The sequence below is a fragment of the Accipiter gentilis genome, chromosome 25, assembly GCF_929443795.1.
Source record: "Accipiter gentilis chromosome 25, bAccGen1.1, whole genome shotgun sequence".
NCBI lineage: Eukaryota > Metazoa > Chordata > Aves > Accipitriformes > Accipitridae > Astur > Astur gentilis.
In genome coordinates, this window is record NC_064904.1 from 16,929,647 (window position 1) to 16,953,137 (window position 23,491).

Below are 23,491 nucleotides of genomic sequence, written 5' to 3' on the forward strand. Positions count from 1 at the left end.
GTCAAACACCTATAGGCTGAATTTTTAAGCTTACAAGAATTGACAGAAGAGGGTCAGGCAGCATTATGTTGTTTTTCTGCTGCTATGGCAGTAGTAAATACTTGGTGAGCAGGCTAAGTAAGAATTGTATACCCACAGGATCCCGTTTCTCTCACTCTCCTTCCTAATGGATGTTGAACAAAAAAACCCCAACCCCACAAGTAGTAGAAGCTTGCGATGTAAAGGGTAAGGATGGATAGTTTGCGTTTGTGAAATGTTCCTCTGGGAAAAGGAGATTATATTTCATCTTTGGTGTACAGGTGGTCTGAAAGCAAAATGTATATGTAGGGCTAAATCCCTGATGGTGTGGCACAACATTTAGAAGCGCTTAATCTTTAGGTCTCTTAGCACCACTGCAGAGTCTGCAGTCCTCAGTCTTCTGCTTGTTCTGTGAAGTCCAAGGATCGCGCAGCGTATAGAGAAGTAGCAGAGAAGGGTGAGAGTGATGGTATAATTGTAACCCCTGTCACAGGCGGTACTCAGTCTTGCTCTGAACCTGGCACATGTTAAATTTATAGAGCATCAGGGAGCAAGGAGCAGGGGAAGGTCCGGTAGCAGAACAGCCTCTAGCTGCAAGAGGGGGCACAGTATTAATGAGAAATCCTTTTCACAGCAGATTGCTTACAGCCAAGACACCAGTGCTAGTGTCAGAGCTGAATTAGGGCAGACATCGCATTATAGGTAATTTAAGCATGAAATAGAAGCCGAGGTTGCAGCTCTGTCAGAAACAGGCTCTTCCATACAAAGCAGAGGCCAATCTCCACAGTACAGGTGGTGTACTGGACAGCAACAGCTGTGAGGAACTGAGGGCTGTACTTCTTAATTACCATCCCATTGCCACCCAATTCAGCTGTTAGCTAGAAGTACCTCTGTAGTGGTAACTCACCTGCACTTACAAGCTTGGTGACCTTCCTGCTGCTGAAGTCCTCAGAAATGTTTGGATGTACTTCAGGCCCCACACTATCCAGGTAAGAAAAATTCTTATATCATCTTACATCATAAAAGAGTAACAACCCATTTACAAATTATTGAAACTTACCAGCCATGGCTTATTCTTTGCGAAGAGTGATGTTTTTAACATGGCATTTAACAAAGATGGAAACTACTGTCTAGGGGGAAAAAAACAAAAAAAAAAAAAAAAAAAAAGACAAATGACAAGTGTCTCCTCTCATGCTGTCCCGGAAGAACGAAAGGTTCATTTCACTTGCTAACGCATCAGTTCCCATCCTGTGGTTTGTGAAACGTGCTAAAGAGGCAGCAATAAGTCTGCATGACAAAATGCAGCAACTCGTAATACAACACATGTGCAGATGATGTTCACAGGATGCTTTAGCTTCCATCCTCTAATCCACAGAAGATTTAGCAGTATTGTACACAGCAGAAGGCTTGCTCTCAATTTACACACAGGTTTCTCTGCTTTTTCTCTACCAAAAAAAGTGTAAGCCTTTGCTCAAAGAGGAGTTCACTGCTCTTGCTTGAGCTAAGGACAGTTGCTGCTAGACATGTAAATGCGGACCCACTTTCATGGGAGCATGAGAAGGAACAGCATGGAAGGAGTCACAGTAGAGAAGACAAGGACCAGGTGGCGATGAAATTGCCTCTTGCAGAGAGGAAGCTGATGTTCAAGAAAAATGGCAAAAGCAGAAGCTTTCCAAAAAGGACAAAGCATTTGCCATTTGAAAACATCACTTCCCTAATGCCTCGTTGCATTAAACCAATTCCTGTATGGTACATGAATGGGACAGAGGCAGCCTCCAGGACTTAATATTTGGTAAATGCTCAAAAAAAGGGGATGGAAATCCTCTAGTAAGGATTTAAAACTCTTTAAAACTGATCTTGTTAAATAAAGGTTCTCCAAAGCCACAATGAAGGTGTCTTATGCTTACCTTTGTGTGATGAACATCGCCATCTGTAAAGCAAGTGGGTGTTGGTAAGAATTAAGTAAAGTGGATGCACATACCTGGTTAGAAAACAGCTGTTCTCAGTGGTCACATGGGAAAATGGCGGGATGGCCTGTCGTAAGCTCAGTCCTAGATACTCAGTCTGGTACTAGTACTCGATCAGTAATCCAAATAGCAGCATGTATTCCATGCTTATGAGAGCTGCAGACAAGACCAGGCTGGAAGGTGCTCTAAATTCCTGATAAATCAGAGAAATGCTCCGGAACAAACAGGGCACAGTTCGAGAGCACACAACAAAACAACACACTTAACAGGGGCACTTGGCTGCACAAATTTGTGATACAGAACAAGCGGCTGTAACTCATGTTTCTGCCAAAAAAAGAATCTAAAGAGGGTTACAGAAAATCATAATGTGAATCGGGGTCATAACTGTTGCAAAACATACTGGAATGCGCAAACTGGCTCTGTATATGAATGAATAAGAGGGTGTAGGACATGCTGCCTGGGATAGCAGGAGACAGGATGTTACAGTGTGTTAGAGCCCAACTCCACATTCCTGTGCACAAACAGGAATTCTGCACATCACTAATTCTGTTCCTCCATCTGGTACCAATCGGGATCTCTGCTGGAACACCAGGGCCAGTTACCAGCAACCCTTTTCAAGGCAGCTGGGTACCAGATGGAGAACCAGAGGAAAGCAAGAGAAAAGGATCACAGCTCTCTTCTGTTTTTTCTCAACTAGTTTATTCAGTTTACGGAAGACAAAGAATGAGGGCAGAAATTACAGCCATCTTCAAATAAAAGACTGCTGCTGCTGCTGCAAAAAAAGGTAATTAAGTTTTCTGTAGACAGAAGACAAGTAGTAAGAGGCTTACAATGAGGCAGGAAGGTTTAATTAGATTTAGGAAAAACCCCAACTTTCCAACTGCTGCAAGAACAGCAAAGAACTGGAGCGAACTACTTGATGAGTTCATGATACTCCTGGTATTGAAAGTTTTAAAGCAGATTAAACATTTGCCAGGAGTGGTTCCTTTTGAGAGGGAGCTGAAATAGGGGCTCTCTAAAAGCCCTTCCAGATCTGTTCCCATGATTCTGTACTTCCAGATGCAGTTCATGGCCAAGCAAGGCGATTTTAGGTTATCCGCACTTTGTTATTTATGCTCCTGCACACCAAACAACCCCCTTTTAAAAGGTGCTTCCATTAATGTTCTGCGTTAATTTCATCCTGTGTGTTAGAGTGTTATACCATGGACTTTGACAGGTGTTTACTTACCACTTCCAAATTCCACTACAAGGTTTGCATATTTCTTTAAAATCATTATGGTCACAGATCAAAAGAAACAGTTAATAGCCAAGTACACAGTACGCAGTCCTGTGACAAATTTTACCTAATACAAAAAGGCCTTAGAGGAGTAAAAGTAGTAAACATGCTCCAATTTATACAGCACTGGGTGTTCTAAACCAGTACTAATTCAGTTACGGAGCAGATCTCATTTAAATTGATTCTGCAGGTTAAAGACAGACAACTGCCTACACCCTGCTCAGCATACGCCAGCAGTAACTACACTGTAACTACTGCTCTACAGAGAAAACAGGTTTATGTACTCATGACTGGTGGTAACGAACAAGATAAGCCACTGGAGAGATGACCCAGACCTGTTTTCAAGGAGACCCGTAATATTACAAACCAATTGCCAAATTTTGTTCTAACCTGTGGTAAGGTTAAAAAAAAAATTACTTCTGGCACAGACAGATGGATTTCTGCCCCCCCTCCCATCAGGCTCTCACTGTATTTGTGGAAGACTGGTTAGCGATGTGGACATAGGTTGCAAACAACAACATACATAAATACATAAAAAAATACATGGATAGTGGAAGAAGGAGATAAAATTAATCCATTTGGACTCAGATTCCTTCTCTCCCCTAATTACATGTTTACTTCTTTCACCAGGAGGTCACACAGGTTATTAATGTGTCAGAATGCACACTGTTTCATGTAAATGCTCTTTGCCCCCAAAACAAGTATTGGTAAAAATCATCCCTTACAACTTACTTTGTTAAAGCATAGCTGATAACTTACTACAACTAAGGAAGATCAGTGAAAGTCATATATTATAACAAATGCTATAACCGAACTCAGTCCAATACAAAATGGCCAGAATAAAAAAAATTCATATAAATAGTCATATGTACACTTTGGTTACCAACTCTGCGGTTGACGGTACTACAGTGAGCTGTAACCTGACTGTCAGTGCAAGTCACCTGTCCAAGAAAAAAAAAAACACCAAAAAATCAGAATGCACCAAAACCAGTTAATGATCAGAATTCTGCTGCTCTTCTCTAAACTGGAGAAGAGAATTTCAGCATCTCTGGCTCATCAGCCACACAGGCAATGGTGTCCCACATGTTCCAGCAGCAAGAAAACAGTTCAAAACTTCCTGCCTGCTGAAGGTTCTGGCTAGCACCATTTCTGTGCAAATGACGTACGCTGGCTTGGCACTGCCATCCAATGCCATTTTGAGAGTAAAATCTTATTTGTAGTGTATAAATGTAGCATGAACATTTGATTCCAAACATACAGATGGAAAGTACAAAAAAAACCCAAAAAGCAGTGCTACCAACATTCTAGAACAAAGGCAGATGCAGAAGTTCAGATGAATAAACAGGGTAGCCAAGAGGTGGGTCCGCAGCTTGCACAGTAAGGTTTCGCAGAAGAACAGGGTGTGCCTGGATGCTGTAGCGTTCTTCATCATCATTTGTAGCGTACAGCAGCTCCCAGGACAGATTTGCCCACTGACCTCGGACAGCTTCGTCATTAAGCTTTCCCACTTGTACTAACAATTCCTGAAGAGTGAGGACTCGCCCAGTGTAAATCCCCTTTAAGAACAAACAGATCAAAATGTTCAGTACATTCTCCAAGAAGATACACAAGCATTTGGTTACAAAGCACTAAATGGGGCTACATACTATGACTATCATCCCTTTAAAAATGGCAAAGTGTATAAACTAGTCTCCTCAGTTCAATTCTTCCTTCTAGGAAGATAATTAGGAAATACTGCTGTATATGAAGCAGTGTGATTTTCAACAACAGTGATGTCAGCTCCTCTCTAGCATAAATGTAAACTTTGTTTGCACAGCCTTCATGTTTTGGAACACAATTAAAAGGAAAAAAAAAAAAAGCGGTGGAAAAGAAAACCAAACTTTGACCTTGCTTACTAGTAATTTTTCTTCTTACCATGTTTGGGTCATGCCCCAGGGAAAAAAGGTATGGCTTTTCCTGAAGAACTGCTTGCTGCCACTCAAGATCTGATACCAGTCCAATGTACCAATCATTTTCATATTCTTCCAGGTAGTTAACCAGCTCTTTGAAGTTCTCAACTGGACCCAGGCTTGCTTTGTCAACCATAAGTTTAAAAGTGTATCTGAAAGGTACAAAAAGCCATACAGTAACTACTGCAGTGAAAGACAGGAGGAAGAAAGCTTCTTCAGGCTACAGAAGGCAGGAAGGCACCATGAAATGTTACCAAGAACTAGCAACTCTGTAAGTTACTGCTTGTCAGCTGAGCCACTAGAAGTTAGTACAGGTATGCTTTTAGCTCACCCAGATGCAAAACACATTAGCTTAAACATCCTTCATTCACCTCAAACACTGTTCGTGCTGCCTGCTAATGGAAAGTGCCAAACATCTAACTCCATCACAATTCTCTTGGATTATGGGGACGACGAAAATGGGTTGTTTTTTCCCTACTTAACACAGCAGATTGCCCGTGCTGGAGGCAGCTGCTGTGGAGAAGGGAAGAAGGAAGGAATCTTCATATCACCCTCTTCACTGCCTGGGGTTACAGGCAATATTTATGTAGGAAGAAGCTACAAATATATTTAACTGGTAAGGTTTTAACATGAACTACTCTTAGTGAAGTGATACTTACTTTCAAAGCACAGGACTCTCTATATCATTTTTATAATCTGAGGGAATGTTTTTCTTTTACCTGAATGCTTTTAATGCAAGTTGGAATAGCTCCGGTTTGCTGGTTAGCCAGTCCAAACCAACAGACCATGGAATACCACCAGTGTACGCTCTAAACACATGGCTCGGGGCAGGCACAGTGTTATCCAGTCCAAAAAGACCAAAACAACACGACAATACTCCATGGATGTATAAGTCTTTCAAAGCTTTATCTTTCATAAGATCTTCAAGTAAGTTGGAAGGCTTTTCTTTCAGATGAAAAAAGTCCAGTTGACTCAAAATGAAGTGGTACCATTCTTCTGGAAACCTCTGCCTCATTTCATTGACTTTGGAAGAAGGCACTGGGGCTGTTCTCCATTCTTCAGGGATGCTCAATAGCTCTGAGTAAGAGCAACTAAATTCAACCCGAGGTAAACCTTCTTGCTGTTTCCCTTTGTCTACTGCAGGAAGCCCAAGCACAACAGCCCTGTATAATTTATCTTCTGGTGACATTTCTTGTGGGACTTCTTGGCTCTGTGTTTCTACAGATCCTGGAATAGAGAGATGTACTTTTGGTGTAGTTCCCAACTGCCCAGGTTCCTTTCTGTCTTTCATTCTGCCACTGGGTTCAAGATCAAAAATGTCACTATCATCAGTCCAGTCCTCAATTGTATCAACACTAAAGCTATCTTCTTCCCTCAGAGGCCTGGATCTTTCTACTGCACTGCTATGCTGATTTTCTGGAAGTGATCTTTTTTTGTTCATGTCAGCATTGCCTGGGCTTTCCCAAGTTTTTGATTTTTTATAACAATACTGGACAAGCATCCAAACAAGCACTTTAATGAAATCATCTTTCAGATGCTTTAAATTCTCATGAGAGTCAATTATTCCAGATAACACGTTTCTGGCATCAGAATACAGCCGTACAGGTAGAACAGTACAAGGAGTCAAAATGTGTCCAAAATGGTGATTAGGAGAGAGAATCTTTGTGTGCTCCTGATGTTCGAAGGCCATTTCAAAAATTTCATCAACTCTGTGAGCTTCAGCAGCATGACAGGATGTTTCCTGCAATTCTAGCCCCTAAAGCATAAATGAAAACAATTTGGGTTTAGTTTTCCCCAGCACATATCCTTAAATGCTAGCAAGCTATTTTCTTGCAACAAAATTTTTCTGAACAAATAAAGATATGTTCCATTGTCAAGAATTCCACAACTGAACCTACAAATCTAACTGGAGATAATAGTAATAGCAAAGCACACACTACAACATTAGACACAGATCAATGTCTTAAACAAAACAAACAAACAAAAAAATCTTTACCTCATACAGATCTTATTAGCCAGCTTATTAAAGATGTTGTGTCACAAGCTAGATAATAAAAAATTTCACACCTGCTACATGTCAGTTGCAAGACCAGTTAATATAGTAATAAAACTCATCTTAAAAAATTGACTGTAATATCAGGTAAATTAGTTACATTGCCAAAATGTTACATAGCAAAATGTTTGCATGAGTTCAAAACATTAATGTCAGTCCTCAGCATGCAGTTACCTTAATGTTAACACCACAGTAAGTGAAGCCTTTTTCTAGCACCAATATCCACATCAGTCTGTCCTGAAAACGGCACAAGTAATGTGATCCAGGTAGAGAGAGACCTAGACATGAAAAAAACCCCAAACCAAAACCGATGGTATTACTGTAGTATTATATTGATGAAAACATTTTCTATATGCCAACTGAGGAATTCAACGGCAAACATAAAGTATTTCTGCACTGGCATCAAAATCAGTTAAAACTGGCTAACTAGTACCCTAGAATTTGAAAGAAACTATCTGCAAATCTAGATATTGAAATTGTAGTGCTATCTTTGAAAAAATTGTGGAAAACTGGGAAACCCTCACAAAACTGCAGGACTACAATATTCATACTGGACCAGGGTTAAGCAACCCCACCCTCAATTTCCTTTGTAGAGACAACTTTCATTATTGAAGATCATCTTTGGCTGCATTTCCAACCGCACAGTTCCCACTGATGTCACCTGGAGATCTACAATTCTTATGACTGCCAAATACATTAAAGAATCATCATGTAGCACATGAGTATCTTAATGGCCCTGTTTGCTGTGGAATACAAAGTTTATTTGTTATGGGAGAAATAAAAATGTAACTCAACAGGATTTTTTACCTATGCTACCAGTTCCTAAATTGACTTGTCTGTATTCCAGAATGGTTAGAAAATATCCCTCTAGGATGTGAAATCCAGAGTGTAAATGATTCTGCTCCAGTGTCAGCTTACCAATGACATAATCACACCCATTTTACAGATACATAAATAGAGGCAAAGCAAGAGCACCTGCTCATCTTTAAAGATTTGTGGATCAGTATCATATGCATTAAACATTAACAGTAGATACAGTAGAAATCATCTGTAGTCTTCCTGAAATACCTCTGCGTGTCTGTGAGGGGGGAATAAATCTGATCCCACTGCATTAAGTTTGACATCACCAAAAATAAAGCCACACAAAATAAACTGGAATTTGAAAATCAAGTCGCAAACTACTTCGGATCACACATCAAAATAATTAGTGCTCAAAAATCACACAATCTGGCTCTCACTGTAAAAATTAAATGACACGTTCCCTCCCCTAAAAAAGGGTACATTTTCTCTTATCTACCTATTTCAATAAAAAGTGCAATGCCAAACTTCCTAGCAACTGGTGGTTATACTATATTTCTTTGAAGTTATAGCCTACTGTCAACTTCTCCAATACAATGGTGCTGTTCTTTAGCATGACTTTGGCTGCCAGTTTATGGCCTGCTTCTGCTGTCACTCACATCCAAGTGACTACTTACTCGCACAGAGAATTTTAGTTTTAGAATGTTGTAAGATGAAATCAGTGAAACCAACCATTAAGCTGTAGTTAAAATTTAAGTAACCTTTTCTATCCCACTGAGCTAATGAAGTGCATTTTCTTGCTAACATTTTGCAAAGATTTTAATTTTTTTCTTGCTAGCTGTTAAAGCTACTAAAACTCCTTTACACAGAAAAAAGTATGGTTTTAAATTAAAATAGAGGCACACAAAGTGGTACCTCTTCATTTTGAAGTCATCTGAGAACATCACATTTTTTCTTGCTTGAAGACATTCATTCACAGATTTTCCCATTAAAGAGGAGACTTTTCTCCCCCTCAAGGCTAGTGTTTTAAATTATTTAATCTGAGGTATACATGCCACCACAGTCATGATGGCAATGGGGAAACATTTTTATATCTATACATATTATACATGAGATAGATACAATAGATATATATCAGATAGATATATTTATATTATATAATGTATGTTTATTATATATATAAAACATACATAGGCTGAATGCAGTAGACAAACTGAAGTGTCTCTCCTTTAGCGGAAAAAAAGCTTCCTAGTTTTATTTTTTTAATACCTCTTTCTACACCAGTACTAAAAGTGCAGCAAATGTTTCCTAGTAAAGCACTTGCATATAGTTTTCAGAAAAGTGTGATTAAGGTTAACTTCCACTGTTTTTAAATATTAGCCCATTTTTTCTAGTCATAAGCCATTTTCTAACAGGCTCATGTAAATATTTGCCTCTTGTCTAAGGGCGACAGTCTTGATTATTTAGGTTACACAAAGACCGCTTCTCAAGAAAACAAGCTTGCAATTTTAAGTTATTCTGTCTCCAGCTGGGAAAAAGACTTGGCATTTCTTCACCTCTGTTTATATAATTCTGTGAAATACCCATCATGATGTCTTTCACAGGTTTTAAGACCACAAGCCCTGTTACAACCCTATCCTGACTACCTGCACAAGATATACCGTTAAGTCTTATCAGCTGGTTCTGTTCTCAACTGTTTACTGCTAGTTAGGCTATATCAAGTATTTTACAAACATCCAGTCCATATTCACCATACCTAATTAACATAGCTAAATTAGCAAACTCACCTTCTGGATCCTGAGTAATGGGATTGATACAGAGAAAGACACATACATATACAACCACAAAGAGCAGTTTGACACACCTCCTTCTCCCCACTGACTGTCAAGAGAACTCCTCAACTTATTGCTTCCAGTTAGGTGGGCTGAATACATACCATCCTTTTTTGTTCAGTATAAAAAGATTAGGATTGATACTGTTTCATCACCATTTATTTTCTCCTTATTTTAAAGATAACAAACCAGAATTATTTTCTTACAAGAACATAAGAAGTAGAGATGCAAGAGAAGGATAAAAGTAATCACTTTTCCCTTAACTGAACAATCTCTGAATATCAGATTTAACCTACGTCGTGAAAGATGGTTTAAATCAGATGCTATGATTCTCCTGTTCTCCAGCAAAATCATGTTTCCTAAACCATTTAGCTACATTCCTTCATCGTACCTACCTAGGCTACCGGCTGCTAGTGCAGACTGCAGAGCAAGAGACAGACTTGGAACCATCTGCTGGTAGTACACGGTATCGGAGCAAACACACGCTGTAGCACCCACAGGTCCTGGCCAGCTTCGGACAGGCCTGGGAAACCCAATCAAAAATACCGGTAGCGTGAAAAGCGGCAGCAAGGGAGAAGAAAGGAGCGCAGAGATGGCGATGAAGGTCAGCAGGATTGGGAAGAAAACAACATTGAGTGTGATTAAGGTGGCGGTAGATTTACGACGTTGTTTTTTCTCTGTCCACGACGTCAAAAGAATAGCTACGGCAAACTGCAACTTTGAGACAAACTGAAGCACTCGATCACGTAGGATACCAACCTGCAAGATACATACAACAAGCACGTTTATTTGTATCCTGTATCGTATCATATCATATTCAGCACTGCCAAAGCTGCCTTATCTACAAGGATTTTAAGAAAATGAAGTGATTATTACTGACTGGTATTAGAGTGTATATCTTAGTACACAGTTTTTTAGCTTCTATTTGCTAGGTCCTTGGACTCTGTAATTCTCTAATAGGGGAGGGCAAGGAAACAAAGACTTTAAGTGACAACTATCTGCTTAAAATTACATTATGACAATTACCAGCAAGAGTCTGATCCCTGTATCAAGGCTCCTGTTCCACCAGAGGTCTGGATTAAACACCGACATTTGTGCTATTGACACAACCACTATGTCCAGTAGGGCGTTTTCTGTATTCTGCCAGACCTAAAATAGAGATATGTTAGACATACATTTAAAAATGTATTTATCCATCTCTGCTTTCATGACCTGGAATATTTCTTCCAAGTCACCTTAATACTTAAATCACGTAGAAGATAGTTTCTTAGGCTAACATATTTAAAATTCAAATTACCATCCTAAATATTCTTGTGAATCCAATGCAAACAGACACAGAAGGAAGATTTTGTAGTGAACGGTCTAGTGACAGGAATGCTATCATAGCAAACGGAGACACTGTAATTGAAATAAAAGAAACATTGATTTCCTTTCAAAAACATAATTAAAGTCTACAGAGGTAAGCAGTCTTATTGCAGAATGGAAATTTTGGAGTAAAAGGAGAACTCTTCCCTTCATTATTACAAACTCCTCTTTGTATTACACTTTCAGGATATCAACCAGTGTATTTGCAGTAATGGCCCAAGATGGCAAACATTTATGTCGATGCTTAGTTGTTATTTGCTATTACTTTTTTGTTGTTTGTTTGTTTCCCCAAAAGAATGGGAATACTCAAATAAGAAAAAATAAACATGGGAATAGCACTCATCAATCCACTTCCCCAAACTGATGCTTCTTTACAAAATTAAATAATTTAGATCAAATTTTGGTTCCCCCAAAGTAGATACATTTGTCCCTAACCTACCAGAAAGGAGACTGTTCCCTTCACTAGCAGGTTGTAAGAACCAAATATCTAGTCACCTTGAAGACTCTCAACTCACTTTTGTTTCTGAGTACCTTTTAAAAAAATCTACAAGAGCCATTTTTTCCAAAAGTGAGTACTGATGTTATAACTAAAATCCTTTAAAAGGCCTTGCTTTCTGAGCTGGACTTTTAAAAAGCTCAACTTTTTAGGTTTACCCCTAAAAAAGAAATAAATAAAATCACTAATCACTTTCAATTATTCTGAACCAGTAATTTTGACCTCAATGCACAGTTTAGCAAAATATAACAAATATTTCCAGCTACTTCTTTTTTCTTGGTTCATTCATGGAATCTTGCACATACAGTAATTCTAGTGTTCTTTCAATCTTCCTACAAGCATCATCTAACAAACAACAGACAGTGCGTATTCCTACCTAGTGTTAGTAAAATCCTCCTGACAACACCAACTTTCATTAGCCTTCTTTGCTTCTCCATGAACACAGTCACAGTCCTGACATCCTTTGGATAAAAGGGGTTTCGGAAGACTCCAAACAAGTACACTCTCTGAATCTCTCTAAGAATCCACATAATTATAAGTAATATGATCAGAATGTAACTCACTATAGCCTGTGGACTGGCCTTGGAAAATGATGAAAAGCCTGCAAATTGATGCAGCAGGCTAGCTTCTATGAGAGCAAATGTCAACACAGTCAAATAAAAAATAAATTCCCTCCACCCAAATTGTATTCTAAGACCTCTGTGCATATTTTTTGATTTGCTGGAGGCTAAATGGCTGATCATGGTGTGTTTGAAGGCAAAACCAATCTCGCTTAGGTTAAGACTCAGTATGAACCCAAATCCAGTCATGAAGAGGATCACACCAAGAGTGCTGGGAATGAAATACGATGCTATTGCTGTTCCAGCAGAAATGAGAAACATTACTAATAACCTGTGAAGGAGAAAATAAAAAAGATTTGCTTGAAAAGAAAAAGGTTATAAACAATATTGATACATTTTACAATTATATAAACAACATTTACTTTGTGTTACTTGACATAGGTGAACCTCCTAGTCCAAACTCCAACAGTTGTTCCATTCCCCATAGAAAAAGTGCGTCAAGCGGGGGCAGAATTCCCATTGCCCACAAGAATGGCAGAAAAAGAAATATGATGTGCAAAATCTGGTTTGTCTGTTCTAGAATGGGTGTGTTGACAGCAAACCTGGATAAAAGAAGAAATGTATTTGAATTCTGTGACGGAAAAAAATAACTGATATGTGGGAAGACTTTTTGTTTAACTACTACAGCAATTCCCGAAGTATAAACATTACATATTCAATCTACAAAACCTCAACCAGTATCTTTTAAAAGGAAAAATAAGGACATACATTTATGCTTGGGGCAGAAACACACTAATTAGAATATCAGAACACAGGCTAATTTTTCATTCAAAAGATTTGAAGCCTTCAAATTACACAGATGAGTCAGGTGATATAAGTATGCTAATTGTTTTGATACTGTTGTGATAATACACTCAAGAAATACTTGTGCAAAAAGAAAGGCCCACAGGCTCTAAGACCTCAACCATTTAACAAAAAAATGCTAAGTATTTTCTCAGAATTAGAAAAGCAAAACTTTATGCAAGTCCAAGACCCAAGATGTAAGCCTTAACACCAAAAGAATGCCTGTACACCAAGAGATAAACTCTCTTTAGGAATATAAAATGTTATTTTCTACATAAAAGTATTAAAATCTTCCTGTAAAAAATACAAAGATCAATATTAGAAATCTGCATAAATTCTAAGTCATATATAGTTCACCAGTTAGCTAATTAAGTTAAAGGTGGACTGCTAAGCTATTTGGTTTCTCTTTACTTCTTAATAAATAAGTAAGCCTCAAAGGAATTTTGTCAGGAATTTAAAGAATGTCTGAATTTTCTCCTCAGGAAATTACATAGAAGAATTTGGGGTCCAATACCACGTGTATAATTCTCATATCATAACTGAAGAGGGTAAATCATTAACAAAGACATCTCCAAGTGCAAAACTAGTAAAATCAAACATGCTTTTCTTTTAATGCATTTGAAGTAGCCCAACCATAAAACACGTACATGTGACAAAGTGATATAAATATCACCCAAGAGGGAGAAAGAATGCATAGAGTAAATCTAAACCCATCTTGCTTTAAGAGATTCTACAAATACTTTAGCTAAGACACTCATCTGAAAAGTGGAAATACAAAAGTCTTCTACTTGTAGACTGGCATAGTTCTTTTGTATTACAAAAGCATTTAAAAATCCAAGTTCAAAATCCATGTAATAAAGATATAGTAATGTTCACATTTGCTTATCCATTCATTAAAACCAAATTCATAGTCCTTTTTTGCCTGTAGTTTAAAACCTGCTGCAATCACTTTGCAGACATTAAATTGGAAAATAGTCCAGGATGAAATCTGGATATAAATACAGCACTCCTGGAGTTTGCAGTGTTTACATCTATGATTCCAGGTCAGGAACATGTGTTTTCAAAACACATCCTTTAAAAGGATGTTGATGCAAATGCTCTTGTATAAAAATACTGAAATTGACATGGTAGAAGATAATTTTAGCTGTCCCTTACTTAGCAACTGCTCTAACCACTCTTCCTAATTTATGTGGAACGCTATAAAAATTTAAGAACAACCTTTTATCCACAGGGTAGAGCCTCAGTTTTTACCATTCTAGCTTCTTTCTTTAGAGTTCCTACCGTTGATTAAAATATAAAAATAAAATTTCCTCAGAAGAATAATTTCACCTTTCTCATCAAAAATACAGAGAATAACCATTACTTTAATTAGCTAAATGCTGTATTAGGTTTACCTGTGTGCAAGATCCACTGCAATAAAGACAAAAATATAGAAAGGTCTCATCAGAGCAGTGATTTCGTAAGCATCCAGTGCTTGGAAAGTAGCTGTTTCGGTAGCTGTATTTATGATTAATGAATACTCTCCTATACATATAGTCACCCATCCAAATACAAAGATCATAACAGTTCCTCCAATGTTGCTATATAGCAAGGTTATTCTGTTTGGCAGCAAATACCAAGTTCCCAACCCACACAATACCCCTGCCAGAAGGGAATGAAACACAGTGTTGATTATATACTTCTTGCCAGGAATAATAAATTTTACTGTCTCTGAACCTACACAGCTGGAAAATTCAAACTCATCTTCATCTGTTAGGGTATTCTGAATTTGCATTCTTTCTACTGTCACTGTTTTCTGCTTTGCATATAGATTTGTCATCTGAAGAATAAGTGCAGTAACAAACATCAGTCCTCCTGAAAGTGCTGCGGTATAGTAGTCTTTCATAACGCCTAACTGGTACAAAAGTGTTCCTACTCCTCCCAAAACCCATGGCATCAAGAAAAGAATAATCTGATTCACATATACGTAAGGAGGAGCACAATAGCCTAGTTTAAACCGGGGACCTCCCAGCAGAGTCTGTGGAAAGCGCTTCAAGAAGAACTCCTGTTTGTAATCATTCAGCAGAGGTACATCTGGACCCATTCTTATTACTCAGGAATGCTGGATGAATATCATTTTTCCTGTAAGAGAACAGAAAGAAAAAGAAGGAAACATTACTGAATCTGGAACTCAGAACTTAACCAGGGAATTCTTTTGTCCTGTTTTCATTTACCAAGTTATAGCAGAATTCTGACATGTTAGTATTAGTAGACATCATCCTAAAGCACTCAAAGAATGTGCTAGAATACAACTACTAAGCAAACACCTAAAATGGAAAAAGCTATCTATTTTAAAACGTAAACATATTCTTTAATCTGAAACTTAGGCAACAAATAAAATGTATAGTCTGTTCTTGGGAGATGATAAAACCAACTCATCTCCACACCAGAACACCTTCCTAAAACGGATTTTTTTTTCCATCCAATCTGATTCCAATCACATCTTGTCACAGGCCTCTAATTCCAATTAACCCTGTTATGGATCTCCATATACAAACAGTCAGTGATTTCAGTGAATAGCCACATAAGTGCAAGGATACAGTCACACTGAGGTCCCTGTAAAAATCAAAGCCTTATGAAATAAACTAACTATAAAAAAATATTAGTAGAAGCACTAAAAATTGTTTCCCACATCAGCATTTTTACTGTCCTCCCTACACAGCCTAGTTGCAGAACAAGATCTCACTGCAGTAAGCACTACACAAAACATAAAATAAACAGTTCACTTTCTGCTTCCTAAAACATGAAATAAGAAAAATAAACACAATACTTGTGAATTGTAGCAGAATCAGTATATATTCTTCTATATGTCAATGGAGAAAGCTGAAAAAAGGAAAAAAGATACCTGTAACATTTACAATGAATCATCAGACAGAAATCAGGTATGAATACTCGTTTAGAGAGGATCAGGCAACGTAGAAATAATGAATGTAAGATGGTAACTATGATATTCAAATACAATTTTATGCTACTAGTCACGAAAGCAAGAATTGATGGATGTCAGGCAGGATTATTCAAGCTAAGAAATAGGGTGAAAAAACAGCACAAAAATGCGGTGCTAAAGCACTTAATTAATAACAATTCTTTAAAAAGAGATGTTGATGTGCATTAGGAGATGTGCAAGGACTGAAATTCTGATTTTTTTCTACTGGACCTATATAATCTGATGAATACCCATTAGCCATCATTGCTGATATATTAAAAATGAAACACTTGGCTGCCATAGAGTTTACAAACTACTGTGATCCCTTCTTTCTACAAACCAAATGCTTTTAGTCGCTTCCAAGAACTATTTACTCCTTACATTTAAACAGATATCAATCAGTTAACTGTAGGCAGATACTGGTCATCATGGGACTAAGTTAGAAACAGTGCAAATCAGAGAGATTAAAGGCCATTCATACACATTATCACAACTAGAAATTTGCGTTCAGGGTCCACTAAGTCAATACACTCCACAATGAAAAGCAAGACCCCACAGGCTCTGTAACTACTCTCCATGTAGGCTGTGGATTTTTTTTATTATTATTTTTTTTAAAGTAGTAATTCCAGGCTGGAATATTGAACATGGAATATTGAAAGCATAGAGGGGTGTTGGTCATACTATTTCAAGCCATAGAAAGTTTCTTAAGGAAAGGAGAAGGTCTTAATGGGAAAGACACATGTTGACTATGGAGAGGGGAATTCATCGCAGTCAGCTCAGGAATTTGAAAATGTAACAGGGACACACCCAACTAAAAACAAATTTCAAATGTAACAAAAAAAAATATCACAATTCAGCCAATCTTGTTTAGAAAAGAAACACTGTTTAGAAGGCTACATAGGCATGAAACCAAGTTGCTGTGAAAGTTACATGCAGTAGATTTATATCCACATAAGTGATACAAACTGAGTTTTAAAAGAAATGCAGAACCAAAAGGTGCATAGTTTTCCTTGAAAAACAGTTTTCAGGCAGCATGTTTTTCTGCTCTAAGAAGGGCTATTTTTGTTTCAAATTCTAGTCTGCATTTGTGTTTGTCAGTTTATATTGCTAACAAAATGTTAACAAAACATTCCTCTTACAGTTTCTGCGTAAACAATAGACATCTTTGTGTGAGACACAAAAATCTGAACACATAAACAATATAGTTCTACTTGGCTATACTCCAAAGTGAGCCATAAAAAGATGTGAATTTATTTATAAATGAAAATCCCAAGACTGAAGCTCACGAACTATGGAAACGATACCCTCAACTATCCATCTGGCTTCCAAATAGTCAGGTAGCACATTAGGACTTCAAAGAGGCACTCATGCGTGTCTCGTTATTTCTGTGCAAAGCCCTAGCAACAAGACTCCACACATAAGTGAGTGTTTACAGGACCTGGCTTCAATATACATTCCTAACATACAGGCCTGGCCTGACTTTGACAACTTGCCTGGTTACCCAAACAATCCGCACCACAACAATTTGTCATCACCAGCAGGGATCCATGCGACTTTGATATTATTGTAACAAGGATAGTAAAAGAACTTTAACACCATAGGGTCATTTAACAAGTTTCCTCCTGCAATATCCTCTCTATGGCGTTATTACAAGAGGAAAGAAAGTAAATCTTGCTTGAATTCAGGCAGAAATTCACAGGAGGGCAGGAATTTTTGCCTAAATGAACATCATCTTTCACATCCACTGAATGGTGGATCAGCTCAGTGTGGTTTGGTTTTATTTCAAGCAGATTACAGGAGAACACGTGTACAGCTCTCAGCCACCTAAGCCACTGAAGCACATAAGCCTTAAAAATACTTACCTCTGAGGTCTTCCAGGTCTTTTCATGTGAGACTAAGTAACAGTTCTAAACCCCCTACCACCAGAGGAGGGAGGAATGCCAGCGTGGGAGGCGCAGGGGGAGCCGGGCAACCCCTGTACAGGCAAATCCACCTGTGTGCCCAGACACCTGCACCTCTACTCCACAGTTAAAGATCCGGCTGTGCTGCAGGCCGGCTTCCAACCCAGGAGCCAGAGGGAGCAGACTTGGGGGCCTCTCCTCGACAGCATCGACGCCGTCCCCCAGCGAGACCAGGGACGCAGCGTTTTAGGCCAACACGCTCCATCCAGTCATGGGAAGAGCATCCCGGGACTACCTTTGGGAAGGGCCAGACCCCCTCCTTCCCGAGACACCTCTGCACCTGACCAGACGGGCTCCCACAGAGCCGCCGCGCTTCCTCCCCAGCCCCCTCTCCCTCAAGTCTTCCGCAGGAACGGAAATTAAAATAACCAAACGACCAAAAAATAAAGCCTCTGCTGTTTTCAACTCCGGAGGGGAAAGGAAGCCACGCAGCCACCGGGCCCGCCGAGGGATGGCCGGTGGGCAAACCCAGGGGAGGGCAACGCCGGTCAGGCAGAGCCAGACGGGACGGGCGGCCTCCCCCGACCGACCCCCGGGCTGTGCCCGCACCGCCGCCTCCCCGCTTCGGGGAGGCCCTGGCGCCTCTGCCTGCTCCAGTGAAGGGCCCCGCGGCGCCCGGGGAAAGCGGGCAGGTGGGTGCCTGCACCCCCCTGCGGCGAACGGCCGGGTCCGGCGAAAGGCAGCCGCGGTAAAAGAGCCTCTGCGAGGCGGGCACCTACCTCTGGCCCGGACTCGGAGCAGGTCAGGGGCTTTGCGGGGCGGGGGGAGAAGGGGAACGGGGGCTGAGCTTGCGGAGGGGGGGAGGAGGAGGAGGGAGGATGGCGGAGCGCTCCCACCTCCCGCCCCAAGGCTTGTCCTGAAGGAGGGAGCGCGAACGGCGCAGGCCGCGGCCGGGCGCTCCTCCCCGCCGGCGGTGCTGCTGTTGTTGCTGCTGCCGCCGCTGCTGCTGCTGCTGAGGACGGCGGGGAGGAGGAAGGCGGAGGCGGCGGCTAACGGCGGCGGTGAGGCCCGGCCTCGCCGCGGCGGCCCCCTCCCCTTCCCGCCCCCTCTTCCCTCCCCTCGGCCACCGCCGCCATTTTGCCCGCCTGAGGCAGCCGGTGGCGGTGAGGCGCCGCGGGGGTCCGCGCTGCCTGCGGGAAATGGCCCCGGCCCGCCGGGTGGGCTTCTCACGGGGGTCTTCTTGGCGGGGTCAGCACAAGAGCTGCGAGGGACGGCGAAGGCGGGGGGCTGATCGCCTTCCCGCTCCCCGGTGGCGGGGCTTGCCCCCGCGGCGGGCTGGTGCCCCGAGCCCGGCGGCTACCTGCCTCCCCGCCCGCCCGCCCGCGCTTCCCTCAGCAGTACGGGTTTTCGCAGCTCTCTTTCCACACATAACCGTCGTCCTTCTGTTGTAAAATTAAGCGTGAGGCATCTCGCTAGCTGTGGCCTGCCAGCAGCTTCCCGAAGCGAAGAGGAAGGTGAACAAAATCCCTCAGTCCGCAGAGGAGCTGTGGCAAGGCAGGCAGGGGCTGGTCCCTCTCTAGCAGATGAATCTGTCACCCAGGCGGCTTCGGTTTCCTCAAGGTTCTTTCCATCCCTCTCAGAGCTGGCATGGAAATGTCAGAGGCTGTTTTTTTCATCACTTTTTTAGTCGTTTTCGTAATCTTCCCACATTAACAAGAGTGCAAACCCAACCAAATTAGTCTGTTTCTTTAATTATTACAACATTCAACACGTAACATTCTAATATTAAAACATTAAGCGCAAATACTCAATCCACAGCATACTGACGTGATACTAAAATACTCTTTAAAAAGTTTCCTTAATCTTGAATGTTAATGGTCTTTCTCTGTTTATGTATAACTTATTCAAGATGAGAACACTGGTTCTAGCCTCAGGTAGAGGAAAATGCATTCTGAGTTTTCTTCTAGGTTAAATAAACTTGAGTATTCACTGGCAAATTGAAATGTAAATCCAAATACTGCAATACTACTTACCACTTCAAATTACACCCATTAAACATTGAGAATATTTAATAGAGTGAGCATGCTTAACGTAATTGATATCTAATAATACTAAAATGTATAAGTCACTGTACTCATTAGAACACCAAGGCATGGGTGTCTACCTTAATATCTATGTTATAACAATCACCATATAAATACTTACAAACAGTTATATCCGTTTTAATCTGAATCCCTAATTTAACACACAGGCATATGCTTAGAATTTTAGGTAGACTAACGGATTCACTGTAATCAATTCTTATCAGAAGCATCATAACCTTTTTGTAGGTCTGTTAATCTTTATTCTTCAGAGATAATAAAAAGGCAGTTAGATTGTGGTATCCAGTGTAAAACCTTGGAAACACTACCAAAGAAAAATGCTCATTTACCTTTACTGAATTTCTTTTAAATGAAGTTCAATGGTACAAATTATACTAGAGTCCAGCCTCCTAGAAGACAAATATAAGTATCTAAAAAAAAACCCCAACCACCTGGGGTTTTGTTTTTTCAGGATCCTTGACTTAAGATTTATTTACCCTGTCCTTCAAATATATCTGTTGCAATCCTATTAAAATTAAGTATTTGTATGTCTTACAGATATTCCAAGGTAAATGGCATCTCTGTACAATTCACTAAAGGTCTGTAGCAGGTTCATCCTGTCCCACTTTAACCAATTCAGTTATGGTTTTGTAAAGTTGATGATTCTGTTCTGGAGTATGTAAATCTTAAACAGCAATTGCAGGGGGGAAGCAGACATTAGATTTATTTCCTTGCAAGCTCTGCTGCTTGTGTTTCAATACTCAGAGAAGGCTTCTTGCCTGTCCTCATTTCCTGTGATTTCTCCATTGCTCAAAAGAATAAATCAGAATTTCAGTCAGTGCAAACTCCAAGCTATCTACTGGAGAAGGGAGCATACTAATTTATTTCTATTAAGAGTTCTAAGAATTTTCATGGTCATATAAAATAAGATAAAACCTGCTAACAGAGTAAACTGTTCTAGGTAAATTCTGCCAACCTCCAGCTGTCTTTTGCACAGATTATCGCACAATGTGTAACTGCAAGCATGTGAATCCCACTGAAATTAATAGGACTCCTCATCTGCTTAAAATTAAGATACACATAAACTATTTGCAGACTTGGGATTTGGCGTGCTTCTTTTTAGTTTGTGAAAGGGCTATTAGTCCTGACTCCCCAGATAATAATTTCGCCTATTTCCATATTTTTAATGTTTACTTTGTTTAGAATGATGCATGCAGTAGCAAATATTTTTCTTATTGACCTTTCTCATCTTTAAAGATAAGCCAAAACAGTGATTTTTTGTTCTGGAATGCAGCTTTATATGCAGCTATAAGGGCAGGAGAAACAGATGCTTTCTTGCGTTTCCTGACTATTAAGGAAGACAGAGGTTGTAGGAAATTATTCTTTTAAAAAGAATTAGTGCTAGGTAAAAAAAAAAAAAAAGGTTACTTTCAAATCAGATCATAGAAGTTATTTATTCTTTTTTTTCCTGATGCCCAAAGTTAATCATTGGTATATTGAGATCTGTAAGCTGGCATTCCCAAATCGAAGATGTCAGAGTGAAATCTGACTCCTCATTTTACTCAGTCTTTTTGTTCTGCATCCCATAGGAGACCCATCTTGTGTTTATCTGTGTAGCTTTCTGGAAAGCTGCATATGCTGGATGTATGTTATCCATGACTACTTGTCTATGGCTCCCTTGGAAGTAATGCCTTTCGACAATAATAGCCTTAGGCTGGCAGGAAAACATACTAAGAAGCTCGCTTCTTTCTGGATGACTTTATCCCTCTGAAATAAACTTTACAAAAAAGTACTCCATTCCTACATGTGAAAGATACCTATGTTTTCCTGAAGGCAAGGGCTTTTGATTACATTTCTGAGCTACCATTAAGAGTTCAAGGCTAACACTCATCCATGTAATGAGTTTTATCAACTGAAGTATCAGCTCCCTTTCAGCTACCGTTCCTGTATGGTGGCTAAGCATATGCTTCAAGTAATTTCAGAATTTATATCTAGCTATTTATTATGACATTAAACCAATATGAAAGTGTTTCTTATTGATTTAGTTTTGTGTATAATGTGGTTTGGATTGTATGAGAACCGTATTCTTCCAATATTGCTCACAGTGAAGGATAAAACAGTCTGAGTTTGAAGATTTCCTTTTAGTTTGTACAGGATATTCTTGAAATCAGGAGCTGTGAGCTGAATTCTTTTTGTTGTTTAACAAAGCAAGGTTTTCCTTTTTTTTCCCTCCTTGCATTTAATGCCAAAAATGTCTTGATTATGGAAGCAATCTAGTTAAATATTTTATGTTTTGGGAAAGGCTCACTTGCCTTGGAAGTCTCTTTCAATTGCTGTGTTTCGAGAATCTATCACTGATCTGAGGAGAAAGGGACAGAGAAAGAATTACAAATTGCAAATTTGTGTACTACTAGAATCATAAGTGACAACCCAGGATTGACTATGGGATATTCTGCATCTTTAGTTTGACAGGGTGCAACAGTCCTGTGGCCATGCAGACTTCACAGTTGTCATTTATACCACAGTCCATGGCCACACAGATGTTGTGGTTATAAATGGAGACAGTTCGTGTGCAAGACACTCCACTCCAGTGACACACAACCTTTTACTGCTAGACCTTAAGGACAGTTTGTAGCTGCCTACTACTTTAATAACAGTATTAATGTTTGTATCATCTACATGCAAGGCAGTGTATCCTATGTCCTTAAGCATTTCACCTAATTAAGAATGGTCACGTTCACATGCGCTAGTTGTTAAAGACTAGGTTCAGATTGCCGCCATCTAGCACCCAACTTTGCAACGACTTAAAAATCCATTCTTGACCCAAAAAATTAATTCAGAGATCTAAGTGAGATATTTGGACTTTGTGCAAGATTGGGAACAGAGTGCGCAAGATTGGGAACAGAGTGAAGTAGGTGTCTCTGGAGGATAGTTCCATGCTCACTAAGTGGAGAGCTGCTGATGTTAGCCATTAGCAAACATCCCTCCAGGAGCAGGTCTGAGCTGCTGTCTCAGTGCACCTAATTTGTGGTTGTGCACAAAGTGCCTCGATCCACTCGGAGCAGTGATGCTCCCTGCCACGGCTGGTGCCTGCTTAAGAAGGAGTAAAAGGCAGTGGTATGGTCCATGAATTGGGCTAGTGGCTGCCTGCCCCAAGAGGAAGGAGGCCAAGGACCTTCTTAGCCTGAAAGAGTCCAACTCATGGTGTCACTCTGTAAAAGAGGCTACAGATAAGACTATGGAAGAGCCATTATCTGCTATTCTAGTAAAATCAGAATAGAGAGGGAGCCTGATCCCATTACCCAAGGACGAGCATTTCCCTTTCGTGACTGACTTAAAATATTAATTAGTCCTTACCTGTTGCTTCTAATTATGTCTTCAGAAAAGCAG

General features: G+C 39.9%; 1 protein-coding gene across 5 annotated transcripts; it reads right to left on the reverse strand.

Annotated features, from left to right (window-relative positions):
• Positions 1 to 2,648: 2,648 nt before the first annotated feature.
• On the reverse strand, positions 2,649 to 23,491 carry PCNX4 (pecanex 4). 5 transcript variants are annotated; one of them, XM_049828634.1, is made up of 12 exons: positions 23,459 to 23,491; positions 15,967 to 16,019; positions 14,552 to 15,278; positions 12,737 to 12,916; positions 12,131 to 12,645; positions 11,191 to 11,291; positions 10,920 to 11,042; positions 10,289 to 10,652; positions 7,438 to 7,541; positions 5,930 to 6,966; positions 5,176 to 5,362; positions 2,649 to 4,817 (listed from the first exon to the last, which is right to left on the reverse strand). In XM_049828634.1, exons 3-12 carry the CDS (start codon positions 15,238 to 15,240, stop codon positions 4,566 to 4,568), a joined length of 3,552 nt encoding a protein of 1,183 aa, XP_049684591.1. In that variant the 5' UTR covers positions 15,241 to 15,278; positions 15,967 to 16,019; positions 23,459 to 23,491; the 3' UTR covers positions 2,649 to 4,565. The 5 variants fall into 5 exon arrangements, with proteins under 5 accessions (XP_049684591.1, XP_049684587.1, XP_049684590.1 ...); XM_049828630.1 differs by lacking the exon at positions 23,459 to 23,491 and adding an exon at positions 18,800 to 19,021; XM_049828633.1 differs by lacking the exon at positions 23,459 to 23,491 and adding an exon at positions 17,982 to 18,790.

Excerpts from the sequence above, each read along its gene's own strand:
- PCNX4 (XM_049828634.1), bottom strand. The coding sequence starts at position 15,240 with ATGGGTCCAGATGTACCTCTGCTGAATGATTACAAACAGGAGTTCTTC. Across the intron at positions 11,043-11,190 it reads TCACAAGAATATTTAGGATG|GTCTGGCAGAATACAGAAAA; the intron begins GTAATTTGAATT and ends TCTCTATTTTAG. Across the intron at positions 10,653-10,919 it reads CAGGGATCAGACTCTTGCTG|GTTGGTATCCTACGTGATCG; the intron begins GTAATTGTCATA and ends TGTATCTTGCAG.